This window comes from Hylobates moloch, unplaced genomic scaffold, assembly GCF_009828535.3.
Source record: "Hylobates moloch isolate HMO894 unplaced genomic scaffold, HMol_V3 SCAFFOLD_2, whole genome shotgun sequence".
NCBI lineage: Eukaryota > Metazoa > Chordata > Mammalia > Primates > Hylobatidae > Hylobates > Hylobates moloch.
In genome coordinates this window covers 102105575-102125398 of record NW_026652277.1, presented here as the reverse complement: position 1 = coordinate 102125398, position 19824 = coordinate 102105575, and the positions used below count along the sequence as shown (strand labels likewise).

The following is a 19824-nucleotide window of genomic DNA, read 5'->3' as shown; positions in this document are numbered from 1 at the left end:
GGCTTGGCACTCCCTGAGGTCTGAGCTCCTCATGTGTTCATTCTGAAGCCAAGACTAAGAGAAAATCAGGCACATGGGGGAGCTCTTTTCATGGCAATGGCAAGAAGACAAGTGGAAACACATAAACCTCCTAAGACCTAGGTTACCTAGAAGTGACTTTACTGTATCAGTTGAGGCAATATACATTATAGCAAAAAGTCAGAAAAACATGCTCTGCCACTTTATTGAGAGGTACTGAAAAATCACACAGCAAAGGTCATGAAAGTAGGGAGGGGTGAAGAACTGTAGCCAAGAATACTCTACCACATTCTGGGTTGGATATTGACAGACGGATATCTTCTTCTTTAAACAAGGCTGACATGTGGATGCAAAAACAACCTAGATTTATTTATTTGTAGGTTTACATGACACATTAGAGACCAATGTATGCAAATGGAGATTATAAGGAGGTAGATGTTGTTTCAGTTTTAGAGTTTCCCAATAAGCTGAGGTGTTTAAAAAATAGAATGAAGTATTTGGGAAGCAATATGATATTAGGACAGAGAGTCCATCTTTGGAATTGGACAGAAACCAGTTTAAAGTTTGGACCTTTTACTTATTAAGCTATAAAGTCCTGAACATGGCAAACATTTTGAACCCTAGTTTCTTTATCTGTAACATGAGGATAAAATTATCTACTTCATTAGATAATGTTTACACAGTACCTAATACAGGCATCTGGCACATAGCAAATGCTTAGTATTGTAGCTATTGTTATTAGTAGTAGTAACGTTCTACCTTTAGAAATGGTTGTACCCCCTGCCTAGCCTTTTACACTTCTCTTTTGCTTCTTTCATATGTCTTCTGTAATTTAATAGTACTGAATATTATGTAACTCAAGTCCACAATTATTTATCCTCAAATTCCAAATCCAAAAGCTATAAAACCAAAAGTTTCTTCTTAAATAGGGTGTCTGAAAGAATTAGGCAACAAAATTCTGACCTAAAGTGATAAAAAGCTATTTATAATGATTTATATCTTGCTTAGTATAGTTATTCATATATTCAATGCAATAATATTAATATATATTTTTGGTCCAGATGTCACAAGTAGTGATATGCAATATACAAAATATGCATTGTATTGTCTTTCTAAAATACAAAAAATTCTGAGTATGAAACATCTGGTGTACAGCATTGCAACTGGAGGATTGTGAACCCATACTTCAATGTACCATATTTGTTAACCATTCTATTTCTAGCACCTAGCAAAATAGCAAACCCTTAATAAACATGAACTTAAGAATACATCAAAAGATGTTGAAGAAATTTGAAATTCTAATTATAAAAAATAAATAATATCTGTATCTTCTTTTGACTCTATCCTATATTTTTCGCAGGTAAATTTGATTTTCTTTTCTGAGGTTCTCCAAAGATATAAAGTGTGTTGTTATTAGTTTTCCAGTTCTATGATTTAAGACCACAAAGACCTATCTTTTTCCATGTGGACTGCAGTGTTAGAAGAGAAGTACCTTCCTAATCTATATCCTTGTAGTACAATTTGAAGTCAGGTGATCTGATACCTTTAGCTTTTTTTGTTTTTTTCTTTAGGATTGCTTTGGCTTCTCAGGCTCTTTTTTTGATTCCATATGAATCTCAAGCATATAGCAAGCAAACAGCGTGGTACTTGTATACAATATACACATAGATCAACGAAACAGAATGTAGAACCCAGAAATAAAACCACATATTTACAGCCATCTGATCACTGACAAAACTGACAACAATATAGACTGGGGAAAGAACACACCTTCTTCAATAAAGGATGCTAGAAAAAATGGATGGCCATACACAGAAGAGTGAAACTAGATCCCTATCTTTTACCATGTACAATAGTCAACTCAAGATGTATTAAAGTCTTAAATGTAAGACCTGAAACTATAAAAGCACTAGAAGAAAACTTAGGAAAAACTCTTCTACGCTTTGGTCTAAGCAAATAATTAATGACTAAGACCACAAAAGCACAGGTAACAAAAACAAAAATAGACAAACGGGACTACATTAAATTAGAAAGCTTCTGCACAGCAAAATAAATAATTAATAGAGTGAGCAGACAACCTGAAGAATGGGAGAAAATATTTTAAAACTATTCATTTAACAAAGGACTAATATCCAGAATCTACAAGGAATCTAAACAACTCAACATAACAACAACAAAAAACCCTCAAATAATCCCATTAAAAAGTAAGCTAACACATAAATAGACATTTTTTCAAAAGAAGACATAAAAGTGACCAACATCAACATTACCAATCATTACAGAAATGCAAATTAAAACCACAATAAGATGCCATCTCACATCAGTCCAAATGGCTGTTATTAACAAGTCAAAAATAGCAGATGTTGGCAAGGATATGGAGAAAAGGAAATGTTTATAAATTGCTGGTGGAAATGTAAATAAGTACAACCTCTATGGAAACCAGTACATAGATTTCTCAAAGAACTAAAAATAGAACTACCATTTGATACAGTGGTCCCACTACTGAGTAACTACCCAAAGGAAAATAAATCATTTTATATATATGTATAAAAAATGCCTGCACTCATATGTTTATCACAGCACTATTCACAATAGCAAAGATACGTAATCAACCTAAGTGTCAATCAATGATGACTGCATAAAGAAAACACAGTATATGTACACAATGGAATACTACTCATCCATAAAAAAGAATGGAATCACGTATTTTGCAACCACATGGATGGAACTGGAGGCTACTATTTTAAGTGAAATAATTTAAACACAGAAAGACAAATACTGCATTTCTCCCTTATAAGTGGAGCTAAATAATATGTACACATGGATGTAGAGTGTGGAATGGCAGACAATGGAGACTCGGAAGAGTGGGGGAACCAGATGGTAAGTGGGTGATGAGAAATTAATAGGTCCAATGTACAATATGTGGGTGATGGTTACCCTAAAAGCCCTGACTTCACTATTATGCAATCTATGCGTAGAACAAATTACAACTGTACCCCATTAATTTATACAAAAAATATAAAAACATCTCTCTTCTCTCATTACCAATGTGCAAGTGCAAAATAACAAGACTTGGAGGCTGTTTTTTTAACATGCAAATTGACTAAGAAACCAAAGAAAACAATGAAAGCATAGAAAGGTCGCTCAAAAAAAGGATGGAATGGCAACCAGTGGAGAATTTATTGAGCTCAGTTAACTACATTGACCTGGTGCAGAAAAAAGATGATTTTTTCCAAATATGAATTTGGTCTTGCTAAATTCTAGGTTGGATGATAACCTAAAACTCTATCCCAATACCACTTTTTTTCTTTTTTCTTAGTGGTGTATTCAGGCTTTCTTGTTTCCTTCCTATCGCCTCAGCTATATGCCCCAACACTTTCAAATATCTGATCTGCCTGAAGGAAATTTAATTCTCTAGTAATGAATCATATTCTCATTTCTTTGTACGTGATGAGGTCCATGCCTAAGTTTTACTCAACATTACAATCTCAGCCTGGCATCGGCTCTTCCGGGAAGCCTTGTGATACTTTCTCTTCACCCTCTATCTATGTGACCTCCCATGCACTCTCATATCCTCTTAACACATCCTCCCAGCACAGTACTTATCACATGCTATGTATTTATTTGAGTGTCTGTCTTTTTCTCTAATTGTTTACAAATAGTCCTCTGTATTTTAGTGTGTCCTTCTACTGTGCCTTTGGAAGAATTTCCTGTATACTGAGTTTTTTTTTTCTCTCTATCTTGATTATTTTGTGTTGAACAGAATTTAGAAAATCAGGACCATAGCTATCTATAGATATGTTTGAATCCTTAAACAGTTTAATTTCTTTAAATTAGTTGCCAGTATCTAAAAACCAGAGTATTGCACAGAAAAACTGATGTAGCAGGTTATATATTTTTTTAAATGGCAAGAACATTTTTTTTTCCATTCTTGAACCATGCTGTCACTCACTGACAGGTAAAGACTATTATCCCTTTTCTTGAATCTGGCCGCATTTGTGAGGTGCTTGCAACTGCCAGAATGAGGCTAAGTCATAAAAAGTAATGCAACTTCTCTTTTGCTTTTTGGGATACTCATTTCTGGTAGCCTGAGCTGCCATGCTATGAGGAAGCCTAAGTGACATGGAGAAGACTGTATGGGTGTTCCATGCAGCAGTGCTAATTAAGGGACAAGCTGACAGCCAACATCAACTGCTATGTATAATAAGAGAAGAATCCCCAGGTGATTTCACATCCCAGCCATTGGGCTTCTGAGCCCTTGCAGCTGAGGCCTTGGCTTCTGAGCCTTTGCAGCTAAGGCCCCAGACATAGTGGAGCAGAAACAAGCCACGCTCGTTGTACCTTGTTAAGACTCCAGATGTACAAAAAAATTCCTGAGCATAGTAAAAACGGTTGTTCTATACTACTAGGTTTTGGGGTGGTTAATTAATGCAGGAATAGTAATTAGAAAACCTAGACTTCCAGCTCTTCTTGGGGAGGAAAAGATAACAAGCATTACTGACCTCCATTTTTTTTTTAAAACCTAGGCTACATGGCCACAATATCCTAATGTTGGAAAAACGACAGTCGCTTTAGATAGGGAACATACAGTCCAGTCTGCCACCGTCTCTACCACTCCTTATTGCATACTTTGACAGTCACATACATTCATAAACATTCCTGATTCCTTAAATATGTTATTCATATGTTAAACTTTTGTGTGTGTGTGTGAAGCTAGGCTTCTCTTCACCTACCAGTGAAACCAGAATTTCACCTTAGGTTCTTTCTGTCCTTAATGCTGGGCTTTTTGCAATACATCAGGTTCTTTCAGAATTTAAGATGATCTAATCCTTCCTATTTTTGAAGCACTGATTGTGCATGGTTTACCCAATACCTTCTGGTTTCCTCCTGAGGGGTGTTTCCAATTCTAAATTAACCTGGTGAGGAGAAATGACAGACATGTTGGCATGCCTTGATCTCAATAAAAGATCAAGCAGGTTTCAGCTACTATCTAAAACACTTCCTTAGGTTTTCTTGAGAGACTTGTCATTCATGTGAGTAGAGAAAATGGTTTTTCTAACTCTTCTTATTAGAGTTTCATAAAAGGTATTTTAATGGTATATTTTTAAATACAGATGGACTATTTAAACTACTTAGGCAAGTAGTTTAGTTATTATCAAAATTAACCTTAATTAAAAAATCAACAAATACAATGTATACATACTGATAATTTGAGGAAACACATTGTTTCTTTCCTAAAACTAACAGTGGTTCTCTGAAGTGCCTAAAATAAATACGTCAAATAAGAACTAAAAAAGAGAGAAAAAAAAACAAAACAGTGTTTATTGAGAGCTGAATTCTCATCCTGTTACGGTAAATTCAAACAATATCAAACCTACTGTTTATGCATGCAGAGGTCTGTAGATGCCAGGAAAATACAACTAAATTGTAGAATAACTGTGGGAAAGTAATTAAATCCAATAACCTTCTGTAAATTCAATCTCATCACAGACTATAGCATTGAGACATTAGAGAATTAAATTACAAAATGAGAGTGAGTGACTTTATAGCGAACAGTGCCACTTAAATGAACAGGACAAGCTTAATATTATAACTTTTATTAAGTTACTGGATAACTGCAGTGTTTCACACTTTAGTTTTCATTAGAGGGATTTCTGTAGACTCAGTATCAAATATAAGGGCTTACATTAAACGTATAGCCTAAAAACAGTAAACAATTTCTTCTTTTTTTCTTGCTCAGAAGTATCTTTTGGTCAGAACTTTTTGCAAAGCATGCAGATAGCTCCCTATTTTCTTATATTAAATGCATATTCTCTCTGGCCTTTTGAGGTACATAACAGACGTCTGAATTGATTTAGGTTTTCAGGTAGTAGTATCTGTTGGTCTTTATGTCTAACACTGTGGAGTTGGCAGATATGGGTTCAAATCCAACATTTACTATTTAAATATATTATACCTGGAAAAATCACTTAACATTTCTAAAATTTAAATTTTCTCTATATAAAATGAAGAAAAAAGATACCTGCTTCATATGTTGTTGCAGGGATCAAATGAGATAAAATACCTCCAAATACAGTGTAGCAGCTAGCACAAAATGATGGTTAGCTATTATAAACTGATAGCTCCAAGTAGCCTTTGAGCAAAAAAAGCAGTGGATCCCAACCTATAGGCTCTGACCCTTGAGGAGCTAAGAAGTTTGTGCGAGGGGTCTGAGAACCTATTTTTCCACCAAATGTAACTATGTATACTCACTGTATATTCTTTCTTTTGCTTTCTCATAAATAAAATATACATTGTATTCAAAAGCATTACTGTTTCCATAACAATTTCATACCATTATTTATATGTTCAAGCAACTGGCACTAATATGTACAATTACTACTTATTGAAGTGTGATAAAAATTTTAGATGTTGTGCTGGATCTTTTCAATTTGCTGTCCCACTTTCATTCTTGCCTCCATCCTGTTCTCTCCCTAGAGGATGACTAATGGCAACACTGTCTATTGGATCGGTTTTCCTCTGCTTCCTAATGTGTCCATCCAGTGGGAGTAATGGCAGGAGACTGGCAGGAGGAAGGAGAGTGAGATCAGGGTACAAACTCCCTGTACTTCCTCCTGTAGGATGGCCGTGGTTGCCATTCTGAAGCAGAGGTCTCAGTTCCTGTCAGGTGTCCTCTCCCACAGCTTTCTCTGTTTCCCTTTCATTTCTATTTTTGGTAGTACAGCACCTCACCTTACGGATACTATCTTCAGGGGACTAAATTGTCCCTTGTGGTACTCGTCCACTGAAAATAGTTCCCTGGTTATACTCTCCACAAATTATCCTAATTTAGGAGTCTAATTCCCCGCCCCCACACTGCTTCAGCCCTGACAACTACAAATATTCAAAAAAGGGTCTTCATGCTAGAACACTTTGTAATAATGCCTTATATTTCAGAGGGAGGTATCTATCTATATCTATAACTATGTCTAATCTATATCTATATCTATACATCTTTGCTCTCCTAGTACATTCTCCACAGAAGGGAGGCTTCTTTTCCTAGGTTGTGTGAGTTCCTCATCTGATTCATTATCTAAGAAAAGCAAAGACTTCCATTTTAATATTTTGTCTATTATACCAATCTACAGTTAAAATTTTACACTGGAAGATTATAAATTTTTAACATTTCACATCCAAATTAAATTACTGTTAGAATCAAAGATCTGAATTGGTCTTTGGCTTTTCTTTGCAATATTACCACTTGTATCTAAGTAAATGAAAACCACTTTTTTCTACATGTATAATTTGGTTTGGTAGAGTTTTTTTTTTTTTTAATTTGGACATTGGGAAATGTTGACAAAATCTTGTGAATTTCCATGATTTCAGAAGGTTGATCTTTGAAAATGTTAATGTCTTTGAGGAGTATGTAAAAAAAAAGTATCAGAACATAAACAGAATTTAAATGTTTGGTCCAATTAAAGGTGTTAATCCCAGGATGTAACTTGTCTTAAATCAAAACTTCAAGTATGTGAGTTCCCCTGGAAACTGTAATACTAGCCCTGCAATTTGAAGCTTGCATAATCAACTCAATTTATTTCTTTACTTTTTCTCCTCATAAACACAGGGTAAGAGAAAAAGATGATGGTCAGAGACCCCTTATATCATTGTCATCTTTACCAGTCATTCATGTCATTCAGTTAAGCTGCCTCCTGAGGATTCTTTGGTGAAACACCTTTTCTGATTCATTTGAAATTTTCCTGAACTAACAATATCTTGCAAAATAACTGGGGATTAATTAAAATTGTTATAGCTGCTGAACTTCAGGTGAACCTTTGTAGGGTTGTTACCTTGTGAACCTTTTCTAGAATCTCTATTGAGGATGACATAATTTTTCCATTTAGGCATCTACCAGATTCTATTTTATACTCTCACAAATTCAGTGTTCACTTATGCTAACTAATCAATTAAAGACCATTTTCTCTAAAGATTTGTATCTTTTATCTTAGTTCTACTAAGTCATACATATTCTACTATTTTATTTTCACAATTCAAAATCAGCATTTCTTCTGATTTAGACTGCGAGAATGCTAAAATGATATTAATATTGTTTGTAAATGCTGGAGGATGATTCTAATTATATATTTCTCTTTTTTTTTTTTGAGACGGAGTCTTGCCCTGTCACCCAGGCTGGAGTACAGTGGCATGATCTCGGCTCACTGCAAGCTCCGCCTCCTGGGTTCACGCCATTCTCCTGCCTCAGTCTCCTGAGTAGCTGGGACTACAGGCACCCACCACCATGCCTGGCTAATTTTTTGTATTTTTAGTAGAGATGGAGTTTCACCATGTTAGCCAGGATGGTCTCGATCTCCTCACCTCATGATCCGCTGGCCTTGGCCTCCCAAAGTGCTGGGATTACAGGCTTGAGCCATGGCGAGGAAGAAGCAGACTGCCATCTTTGATGTTTTGCAGTTTTCACTGGTGATACCTTCAGGTATGGGAAACACTGAGGCAACTAGGGTCTGGAACAGACCCCAAGCAAACTGCAGCAGGACTATAAATGAGTGGCCTGACTGTAAAAACCAAACAAACAAACAAACAAACAAGCAAACAAACAGAAAACCACAATAACATCAAGAAAAAGAACCCACAAAAACCCCATTCAAAGATTTGCAACCTCAAAGATCAAAAGTAGATAAGGCCACAAATATGAGAAAGAATCAATGCAAAAATGCTGAAAACTCAAAAAGCCAGAGAGCCTCTTCTCCAAATGACCACAACAGCTCCCCAAGGAGGTCAAAGAACTGTGCTGAGGCTGAAATGGCTGAATTGACAGAAGTAGACTTCAGAAGGTACGTAATAATCAACTTTGCTAAGCTAAAGGAGCAAGCTGTAAACCAATTGCAAAGAAGCTAAGAATTATAATAAAACAATATAGAACATGCACTGCACTCCAGCCTGGCAACAGAGAAAGACTCCATCTCAAAAACAAACAAACAAACAAACAACAATACAGAAGCTGATAGGCAGAATAGCCAGTTTAGAGAGGAACATAACTGACCTGATGGAGCTGAAAAACTCAATACGAGAACGTCACAATGCAATCACAAGTATCAATAGCAGAATAGACTGAGTGGATGAAAGACAGAGCTTGAAGACTACCTTTTGAAATAAGACAGGCATACAAGAATAGAGAAAAAAGAACGAAAAAGAATGAACAATACCTCTGACTAATATGGGATTATTTAAAGAGAGCAAACCTATGACTGACAGGGGTACCTGAAAGAGAGGGAGAATGGAATGAAGTTGGAAAATTTGAATATCATCCAGAAGGACTTCCCCAACCTAGCAACACAGGCCAATATTCAAATTCAGGAAATGTAGAGAACCCCAGTAAGATACTCCATGAGAAGATCAAACCTAAGACACATAATCATCAGATTTTCTAAGGTTGAAGTGAAAGAAAAGTAATTTAAGGGCAAGCCAGAGAGAAAGACCAGGTCACCTGCAAAGCAAAGCCTATCAGACTAGTGGAGAACCTCTCAGTGGAAACCCTATAAGCCAGGAGAGATTGGGGGCCAATATTCAATATTGTTAAAGAAAAGAACTTCTAATCCAGAATTTCATATCTGACCAAACTAAGCTTCATAAGTGATGGAGAAATAAGATCATTTTCAGACAAGCAAATGTGGAGGGAATTTGTCACAAGAGCTATATCACAACAGCTCCTTAAAAATAGACTAAATATGGAAAGAAAAAACCATTACCAGCCACTGCAAAAACACACTGAAGTACAGACCAGTGATACTATGAAGCAACCATGTGAACAGTCTGCAAAATAATCAGCTAGCATCATGATGAAAGGATCAAATTTACATATAACAATACTAACTTTAAAGGTAAATGGACTCATTGCCCCAATTAAAAGACACAGAATGGCAAGCTGGATAAACAGCCTAGACCCGTAGGTATGTTGTCTTCAAGATACTCATCTCATGTGCAAAGACACACATAGGCTCAAAATGAAGGGATGGAGGAGAATTTACCAAGCAAACGGAAAACAAAAAAGCAGGGGTTGTAATCCTAGTTTCTGACAAAATAGACTTCAAACCAACAAAGATCAAAATGCACAAAGAAAGGTAATACATAATGGTAAAGGGTTAAACTCAACAAGAAGAGCTAACTATCATAAATATATATGCACCCAATACAGGAGCATCCAGATTCGTAAAACAAGTTCTTAGAGACCTACAAGGAGACTTAGAACTCCCATACAATAGTAGTGGGAGACTTTAACATTCCACTGACAATATTAGACAGATCATCTAAACAGAAAATTAACAAAGATATTCAGGACCTGAACTCAGCTCTGTATCAAGTGGACCTGATAGATATATACAGAAATCTCCACCCCAAAACAAGAGCATATACATTCTTCTCATCACAACATGGCACTTATTCTAAAATTGAGCATATAATCAAGTAAAACATCCTCAGCAAATGCAAAAGAACTGAAATCATAACAGTGTCTTAGACCACAGTGCAATCAAATTCGATCTCAAGATTAAGAAATTCACTAAAAATCACACAACTACAGGGAAATTGAACAACTGGTCCTGAATGACTTTTGGGTAAATAAGGCAGAAATTAGGAAGTTTTTTGAAACTAATGAGAACAAAGAGACAATGTACCAGAATCTCTGGGACACAGCTAAAGCAGGGTTAAGAGGGAAATTTAGAGCAATAAATGCCCATATTTAAAAGCTAGAAATATCTGAAGTTAACAACCTAACTTCTCAACTAAAAGAACTAGAGAACCAAGAGCAAACAAACCCCAAAGCTAGTAGGAGACAAGAATAACCCAGATCAAAGTGGAACTAATGGAGACAGAGACATGAAAAGCCCTTCAGAAAACAGTGAATCCAGGAGCTGTTTTTTTGAAACCATTAAAAATATAGATAAACTGCTATCTGGACTAATAAAGAAGAAAAGAGAAAATAATCAAATAAACACAATCAGAAATGATAAGGGGGATATCACCACTGACCCCACAGAAATACAAACGACCATCAGAGAATACTATAAACGCCTCTATGCACATAAACTAGACAATCTAGAAGAAATGTATAAATTCCTGGACACATATACCTTCATAAGACTAAGGCAGGAAGAAATTTTATGCCTGAATAGACCAATAATGAGTTCTGAAATTGAGGCAGTAATAAATAGCCCACCAACCAAAAAAATCTCAGGACCAGAATCTCAGATAGATTCACAGCTGAATTCTACCAGAGGTACAGAGATGAGCTAGTAGTGTACTGAAAGTATTCCAAAAAATTGAAAAGGAAGGACTCCTCCTAAACTCATTCTATGAGGCTGGCATCATCCTGATGCCAAAACCTGGCAGAGATATAAGAAACAAAAAAACTTCAGGACAATATCCCTGCTGAACATCAATGCAACAATCCTCAATAAAATACTGGAAAACTGAATCCAGCAGCACATCAAAAAACTTATTTAACATGATCCAGTTGGCTTCATCCCCAGGATGCAAGGTTGGTTCAACATACAGATATCAATAAATTTGGTTCATCACATAAACAGAACTAATAGATGCAGAAAAGGCCTTCAATAAAATTCAACATCCCTTCATTTTAAAAACTCTCAATAAATGAGGTATTAAAGGAACATACCTCAAAATAATAGGAGTCAAATATAACAAACTCACAGCTAATATCATACTAAATGGGCAAATGCTGGAAGAATTCTCCTTAAAAATTGGCACAAGACAAGGATGCCCTCTCTCACCACTCTTATTCAACTTAGTACTGGAAGTTCTGGCCAGGGCAATGAGGCAAGAGAAAGAAACAAAGCATATTCAAATAGGGAGAGAAGAAGTTGAACTCTCTTTATTTGCAGATGACATAATCCTATATCCAGAAAACCCATCATCTCAGCCAAAAAGCTTCTTAATCTAATAAGCAATTTCAGCAAAGCCTCAGGATACAAAATCAGTGTGCAAAAATCTCTAGCATTCCTATACACCAACAATAGACAAGCAGGGAGCCAAATCATGAATAAACTCCCATTGATGACTGCCACAAAAAGAATAAAATATCTAGAAATACAGCTACCAAGGGAAGTGACGGATCTCTTCAAGGAGAACTACAAACCACTGCTCAAGGAAATCAGACAGGAAGCGATAAATGGAAAAACATTCCATGCTTATGAATAGGAAGAATCAATATCATGAAAATGACCATACTGCCCAAAGCAATTTATAGATTCAATGCTATTCCCATTAAACTACCATTGACAGTCTTCACAGAATTAGAAAAAATATTTTAAAATTCATGTGGAACCAAAAAAGGGCCTGAATAGCCAAGACAAACCTAAGCAAAGAGAACAAAGCTGGAGACATCACACTACCTGAATTCAAGCTATACTAAAAGTCTACAGTAACCAAAACAGCACAATACTGGTACAAAAACAAACATATAGAACAATGGAACAGAATAAAGAACTCAGAAATAAGACCACACACCTACAACCATCTGATCTTCAAAAAACCTGACAAAAACAAGCAATGGGGAAAGGGTTACCTACTTAATAAATGGTTCTGGTAGAACTGTCTAGCCATATGGAGAAAATTGAAACTGGACCCCTTCCTTACACCATATACAAAAATTAACTCAAGATAAATTAAATGCTTAAATGTAAAATCCAAACTATAAAAACTCTAGAAGAAAAGCTAGGCAATACTATACAGGACATAGACACAGGCAAAGATTTCATGCTGAAAATGCCAAAAGCAATAGCAACAATGGCAAAAATTGACAAATGGAATCTAACTAAAGAGCTTCTTCTGCACAGCAAAATAAACTATCATCAGAACGAACAGATAATCTACAGAATGGAAGAAAACTTTTGCAACCTATCCATCTGTCAAAGGTCTAATATCCGGAGTCTACAAGGACCTTAAACAAATTTACAGGAAACAAACAACCCCATTAAAAACTGGGCAAAGGACCTGAACAGATACTTCTCAAAAGAATACATATATGTGACTAACAAACATGAAAAAAGCTTAACATCACTGATCATTAGAGAAAAATCAAAACCAAAATGAGATAACATCTCACACCAGTCAAAATTGCTATTATTAAAAAGTCAAAAAACATGCTCGTGAAGTTGCAGGCAAAAAGAAACCCTTTTACACTGTTGGTGGGAGCGTAAATTAGTTCAACTATCATGGAAGACAGTGGATTGATTTCTCAAATACCGAGAAGCAGAAATACCCTTTGACCCAGCAATCCCATTACTGGGTATATACCCAAAGTAATATAAATCATTTTATTATAAAGATACATGCACATGTATGTTCACTGAAGCTTCACAATAGCAAAGACATGGAATCAACCTAAACCTAAATGACCAACAATGATAGACTGGATATAGAAAATGTGGTACATATACACCATGGAATACTATGCAGCTATAAAAAGGAATGAGATTCTGTTCTTTCCAGGGACATGGATGAAATTGGAAGCCATTATCCTCAGCAAACTAATGCAGGAACAGGAAACCAAAAACCACATGTTCTCATTTATTAAGGGGGAGCTAAATGATGAGAACACATGGACACACGGCGGGAGCAAGACACACTGGGGCCTCTTGGAGGGAGGGAGGGCATCAGGAAGAATAGCTAATGGATGCTGGGCTTAATACCTAGGTGATGGGATAATCTGTGCAGCAAACCAGCATGGCACTTGTTTACCTATGTAATATACCTGAACATCCTGCACATGGACCCCTGAATTTAAAATAAAAGTTGAAGAAAAAAAAAGATTTAGTAACAAAGATATTAATCACATATTTGTTTAGAGTTATGAAAAATTGAAAATAACTTAAACATTTAACTGTACTAGAATGATTAAATTGTGATCAAATCATACAATGAAACAATGTACAGCCATTAAAGATTATGTTGTAGACATTCATTTATTAACATAGATGTTCTTATGTGCTGGAGAGTTAAAATTAAAATTCAAAACAATTAGCAGTATATGATTTCAAATGTAGGTAGATGTGTTAACACACATGCAAGATAGATAAAAAGATGATACATTGATAAATAGATACTCCAGAAATGTTCACAACAGCTGTTTCTGGGTGACTGTATTTATCTTCTTCTTTTTTACTATATTTTCTTTTTAAAAAAACTTTTAAGTTCAGGGATACAAGTGAAGGTTTGTTATTAAATTAGTTCAGCCATTGTGGAAGACAATGTAATGATTCTTCAAAGACCTAAAGCCATAAATACCATCCTACCCAACAATCCCATTATTGGGCATATACCAAAAGGAATATAAATCATTCTGTTATAAAGACACATGCACTTGTATGTTTATTGCAGCACTAGTCACAATAGCAAAGACGTGGAATCAACCTAAATGCCCATCACTGATAGACAGGATAAAGAAAATGTGGTAGATACACACCATGGAATACTAGGCAGCCATAAAAAAGAATGAGATCATGTCCTTTGTAGGCACATGGATGGAGCTGGGGGCCATTATCCTTAGCAAACTAACACAGGAACAGAAAACAGAATACCACATATTCCCACTTATAAGTGGGAGCTAAATGATGAGAACACATGGGCACATAGAGGGGAACAACACACACTGGGGCCTTTTGGCCTTCAGGAGCAGGGAGACGATCAGGAAAAAGAACTGATGGTACGAGGCTGAATACCTGGGTGATGAAATAATCTGTACAACAAACCGCCATGACAGATGAATGTTTTCATTTCACTTGGGTAAATACTGAAGAGAAGAATTGCTGGGTCATATGGTAAATGTAGGTCAACTTTATAAGCGACTGCCTAATTGTTTTCCAAAGTGGTTTACAGTTTTACATCCCTATCAGCAATATGTGAGCATTGCAGTTGCTCCACATCCTCACTAACATTTATTTGATAATTCAATCTGTTTAATATTGGCCATTCGATGATCGGTGTACTAGTATCTAATTGTGGTTTTAATTTCAATTTTCCTAATGAATAATGATGTTGAACATATTTTTAGACTCTTATTTGCAATTTGTATATCTTCTTTGGTGAAATGTCTGTTAAAATTTTTTTGCCCATTTTTAAAAGTCAGGCTATTTATCTGATTCTAAAGTTTTAGCAGTTTTTGCATACTTTGGATACAATCAAAGATATTCTTTAGAAATACATGTTTTGCTAATATTGCTTCACAGTTTGTAGCTTGCCATTTTATTTAATAACAGTGTATTTTAGAGAACAAAATTTAATTTTGATAAAATACAATTGATTAAAAAATAATCTAAAGGTAGGCATTAAACACTTTATCTAATAAGAACTCTAGTGTGTATCTATTTCTATTAGAAATTGGCATGATATTTAAAAATTATTTTTCACAGTTTTCTGAAAAAAAAATAGTTTACTAATTAGTGCATTTACTCATTTTCATTTATTTAGTCAACAAATATTTACTGAGAACCTCTAGTGTTTCAGAAACTATACTAGTATTGAGGATAAAATTTTGACCAAAATAGGCATTTTATCATTATTGTAATATAGACATTGGTATCACTGCAACTAATTTCATCACCTACTTTCTTTGTCCCTCTGGCTTAACAGTAAAGTATCAGAGAGGCACATAAATATTCTGTCAGTAAATATGATATATGTAATTCTGAATTTGGTATTCTCTTTGAGGAATGAGGCTCTTATTTTGTATCCGCATCGTGTAGAACATATTAGGCTCGACATTCACATACTCAACAATTATCGCTTCAGTGCATACCCCACGAAAGACCTCGTACCTAGTATTGTGAAAGAGATGAGGCTGTATTAGAAAAGGATTTGGAACAAATAACGAAAATGATAGGGACATGTACACAAATAGTCCCAATGTAAGGCAGAGAAATAAATGCTATAGAAAAGTAAATACCTGCTGCCATTGGAATTCAGGGCAGAAACAGATTATTCCCCAAAACACAATTAAGAAAAGACTTTTTAGAAGAGTTGGCTTTTGAGCTGGGGTTGGCAGGATGGGAAGAATTTAGCCATAAAAATTGAGTGGATAGGAAAGGAGACAGAGAAGGCAGCAGAAGTGTGTAGAAAATGTCCCTTTACATATAAATTATACTTTATTAAAACAAGTTTTATTCTAAAATTATTATATACAGCCCTTATATATATGTATGTATGTGTGTGTGTGTTCAACAATTCTAACATTCGTTTTTCAGATATTCAAAGCTAAATTATCTTAATCTCATATTTTTCTTCTTGTTTCTTAGGGTCAGTTGAGCCCACTTAAATCTCACCAGAAGAGAGAAAGTCCCTCATTTTCAGAAAATTATTCCAAAATTTCTTCTATTTAATTGTAGCTCTACAGAGCTGCATCAAGGAATTATTTTAGTCTATTCTAATTGTGTTTGTCGAGTGTGGTAACTACACTTTCTATCAAGGGTTTCTGAAACTAGTTATGGAACTTTGTTATCACTATTTTTATGTGCTAATGTATAACGATAAACTAACAATTTGATTGAAAATATTAGCAGACAGTCTAAATATGTAGCCAATTTGCATATAACACTCTGTTCAGTACCTGTAATGTGATGCAAAACTTACCCTAAGCCTAAATAACTGTGTTGTTTTCCAATATGTAATTGGGACAATTAAGATATTACAGCAAAAGCTCTTGGCTCATGATGGCTTCTCTATTTAGCTTACTACAAATTAACCAATTATTCAGTGTCAGCGATGGTCATTTCTACAGTGATAACTTAAATCATACTTAGTTTTAAAGATATCAGTTCACACTCATCTTATTTCTAATTTGCCCACAGTATTCCCTCTAAATAAAATTTCTCTTCAATACTTTTACTGTGCTGTCATTCAGGCCACAGAAAATCCAAACTTCCACAATACATGTAGATTTATTCTAATCTATAATGACCTTAAAGTTGTTTTCTTCTTTGCCACTTCTCCTCACTCAAATATTACTTAAGTCCTAAAGGAGGTTTATTAATTAAGTCTCCTTGGGTGCCAATAAAGTTGGTCAAGAAATGATCAATGCGATAATGATTTTGCAACAGTAAGTTCCATTGGCTTCTGTCAATCACATAAATGGGAAATTCACTTAACTCATAGACCCCCTGTATTTTCCTGTGAAATTTGTAACATTTTTAAGAAAAAAATGTGGGTGACTGAATTTTCTAAATATGCATTTGTTTTACACCTATTTTCTTCATAGTTAACAAAAAAAAAAACCACACTCAAAACGTTACATTATTCTATTGCTTCTTCTTACAAGGTGTTCTAGAGAAGGTAAAACTGTGGTAACGAAAAACAGATAGTTGGTTTCCAGGGCCTGAGGATGAGGGAGAAGTTGACTACGAAGGGCCATGAAGAAGCATTTTTGGATGGTGAAAATGCTCTATATCTTAATTTCGGTGGTCATTACACAGTAGTTTGCATCTGCCAAACGTATACAGCTGTATTCTAAATGGGTAAATTTCATCACATATAAATAACATCTCAAATAAATCTGACTTTGAAGAAGTAAAAAATCATTTATATCACAAATTTTGGGTCAATCTAATGAGATATATTCAACAATCAATATGAGATCTATCAAGAAAGCAAAGGAATTCTTGATTCCCTAAGATGTTTCAGGAATTTCCCTCTTTCCAGAGTACCAATGACATTTTATTATCTTTTACGAATAAATGTGATATTTTCGGAAAAAAAAGGTACATTGAACAAGTGCCTAACTTTTATTATTGTCTTTTAAAAAAATCTAAAAATAACATTTAGTTAAATACAAGCTTATTTAATGAGTTGATTGGTTGCCATAATCATCTAGTCTTAGAATGACACACTACTATTTCTTTGTTTGCAGTTGCAAGGTTATTATATTTTAACTCTCACAATCTGGTAAGCAACTTAATAATTCAGAGAGATAATGGAGAAAAAACACTACTAGAAATTCTCACATGATATAATTGACATTCAGATTCAAGAAACAAAATTGGTTAGAGATAATCCTGAGAAAGCTGCTTTAGATAGCAAATGCCTTACCTTTGCGTTTGTGTCGCATAGCTGTTATCATAAGCCTCATAGGTCTGGTCATCATATTCACCCCCGTAGCCATCATCATAACCCTGAGACAAAAAATGGCAGAAACACCTGTTAGCAGTCAATTTGATTAACTTTGATCTGTTTTCAGTTGGCACAATTTTATACAATGTGATCTTGGTTTAGATTTCATGTTGGGTAAGTAACCATGTATCATATTTTACTAGATTAATGATTCTCACATAAACTTAAATAATATTTCATGGATCAGGTATCAATGTTTATTAAACTCAGCATATCAATGAAGCAGCAATACCTACTCTAAGACTTATTTAGAATTTTCATCAATAATAATGACTAAGAAATTCAAAATAAGTTTTTCTGTTTGGGTATACAAGAACAACTGTGATAACCTTATGGTGGTGTTAACATGTTTGTTACTATCCCACTGGGAATTTTTTCTTCTCCTTTTAATAATCATAATTAAGATAGAAACTATAAACTACAGGATCCTTAAATTGTAGTCAACTTTCAGTAAAAATTATGGAGTCATTACTGATTAAATAAATAAATAAAAGAAAAAAAGAAAGAAGAAAAAAGCAAAGAAGGAGTGAAATAAAGACTTTGTGGCCAGGCCTGGCGGCTCATGCCTGTAATCCCAGCACTTTGCGTGGCCAAGGTGGGCAGATCAGCTGAGGTCAGGAGTTGGAGACCAGCCTGGCCAACATGAAACAGAAACCCCATCTCTACTAAAAAATACAAAAAAATTTAGCCAGGCATGGTGGTGTGCACCTGTAATCCCAGCTACCCAGGAGGCTGAGGCAGGGGAATCACTTGAACCTGGAAGGCAGAGGTTGCAGTCAGCTGAGATTGTGCCATTGCACTCCAGCCTGGGCAACAAGTGTGAAACTCCGTATCAAAAAAGAAAAAAAAAAAGACTTTGTGTACATTATATGATTTTTAAATCTCATAAGTAAAATAATGTTCTGTGATGAAATTTATTACTCGAGTTAAGTTACACTAACAAAGCTAAGGCAGATTTGTCATAGCAGCATGTTCAAACAAGCTAGTAATTATACACTCCAGTTATCAATCACTCTGAATGATTTAGCTTTGTTTCTCTTTGTGGTCATTAATTTTAAACACTAGCCATCCATCTCGATTATTCCCTACTTCTGGAAAAACCTTCAGGTTTTCTGTGCCTGGTGCTGGAGCATCTCTTTCCCTGGAAAACACTTCCACCCTACCCTACCACTTCATAAATTCTTTTCATCTGGAGGCTTACAAATCTCTCTTTATCTTGTTCAGGAGTTTCAATAGAAAATACCTATATGTGAAATCTTTGACATTAATCTTGACTAACACTTTTAAGCCCATTTAATGAAAAGACTAATATATTTATCAACTTAAGAAACTTCTACAAGGCTACAGTAACCAAAACAGCATGGTACTGGTACCACAACAGAGACATAGATCAATGGAACACAACAGAGCCCTCAGAAATGATGCCGCATATCTACAACCATCTGATCTTTGACAAACCTGACAAAAACAAGAAATGGGGAAAGGATTCCCTATTTAATAAATGGTGCTGGGAAAACTGGCTAGCCATATGTAGAAAGCTCAAACTGGATCCCTTCCTTACACCTTATACAAAAATTAATTCAAGATGGATTAAAGACTTAAATGTTAGACCTAAAACCATTAAAATCCTACAAG

At 35.1% G+C, this 19824-nt stretch overlaps 1 protein-coding gene across 8 annotated transcripts in view; it reads right to left on the bottom strand.

The window, feature by feature from the left end:
• Nucleotides 1–19824, bottom strand: part of KHDRBS2 (KH RNA binding domain containing, signal transduction associated 2) — a 678514-nt gene that overhangs the window by 80328 nt on the left and 578362 nt on the right. For all 8 annotated transcript variants that reach the window (XM_032154521.2, XM_058435364.1, XM_058435367.1 and 5 more), the window contains exon 7: nt 18109–18191. In XM_032154521.2, coding sequence (XP_032010412.1) covers nt 18109–18191 — 83 coding nt within the window. The remainder of the gene's footprint in view (nt 1–18108; nt 18192–19824) is intronic.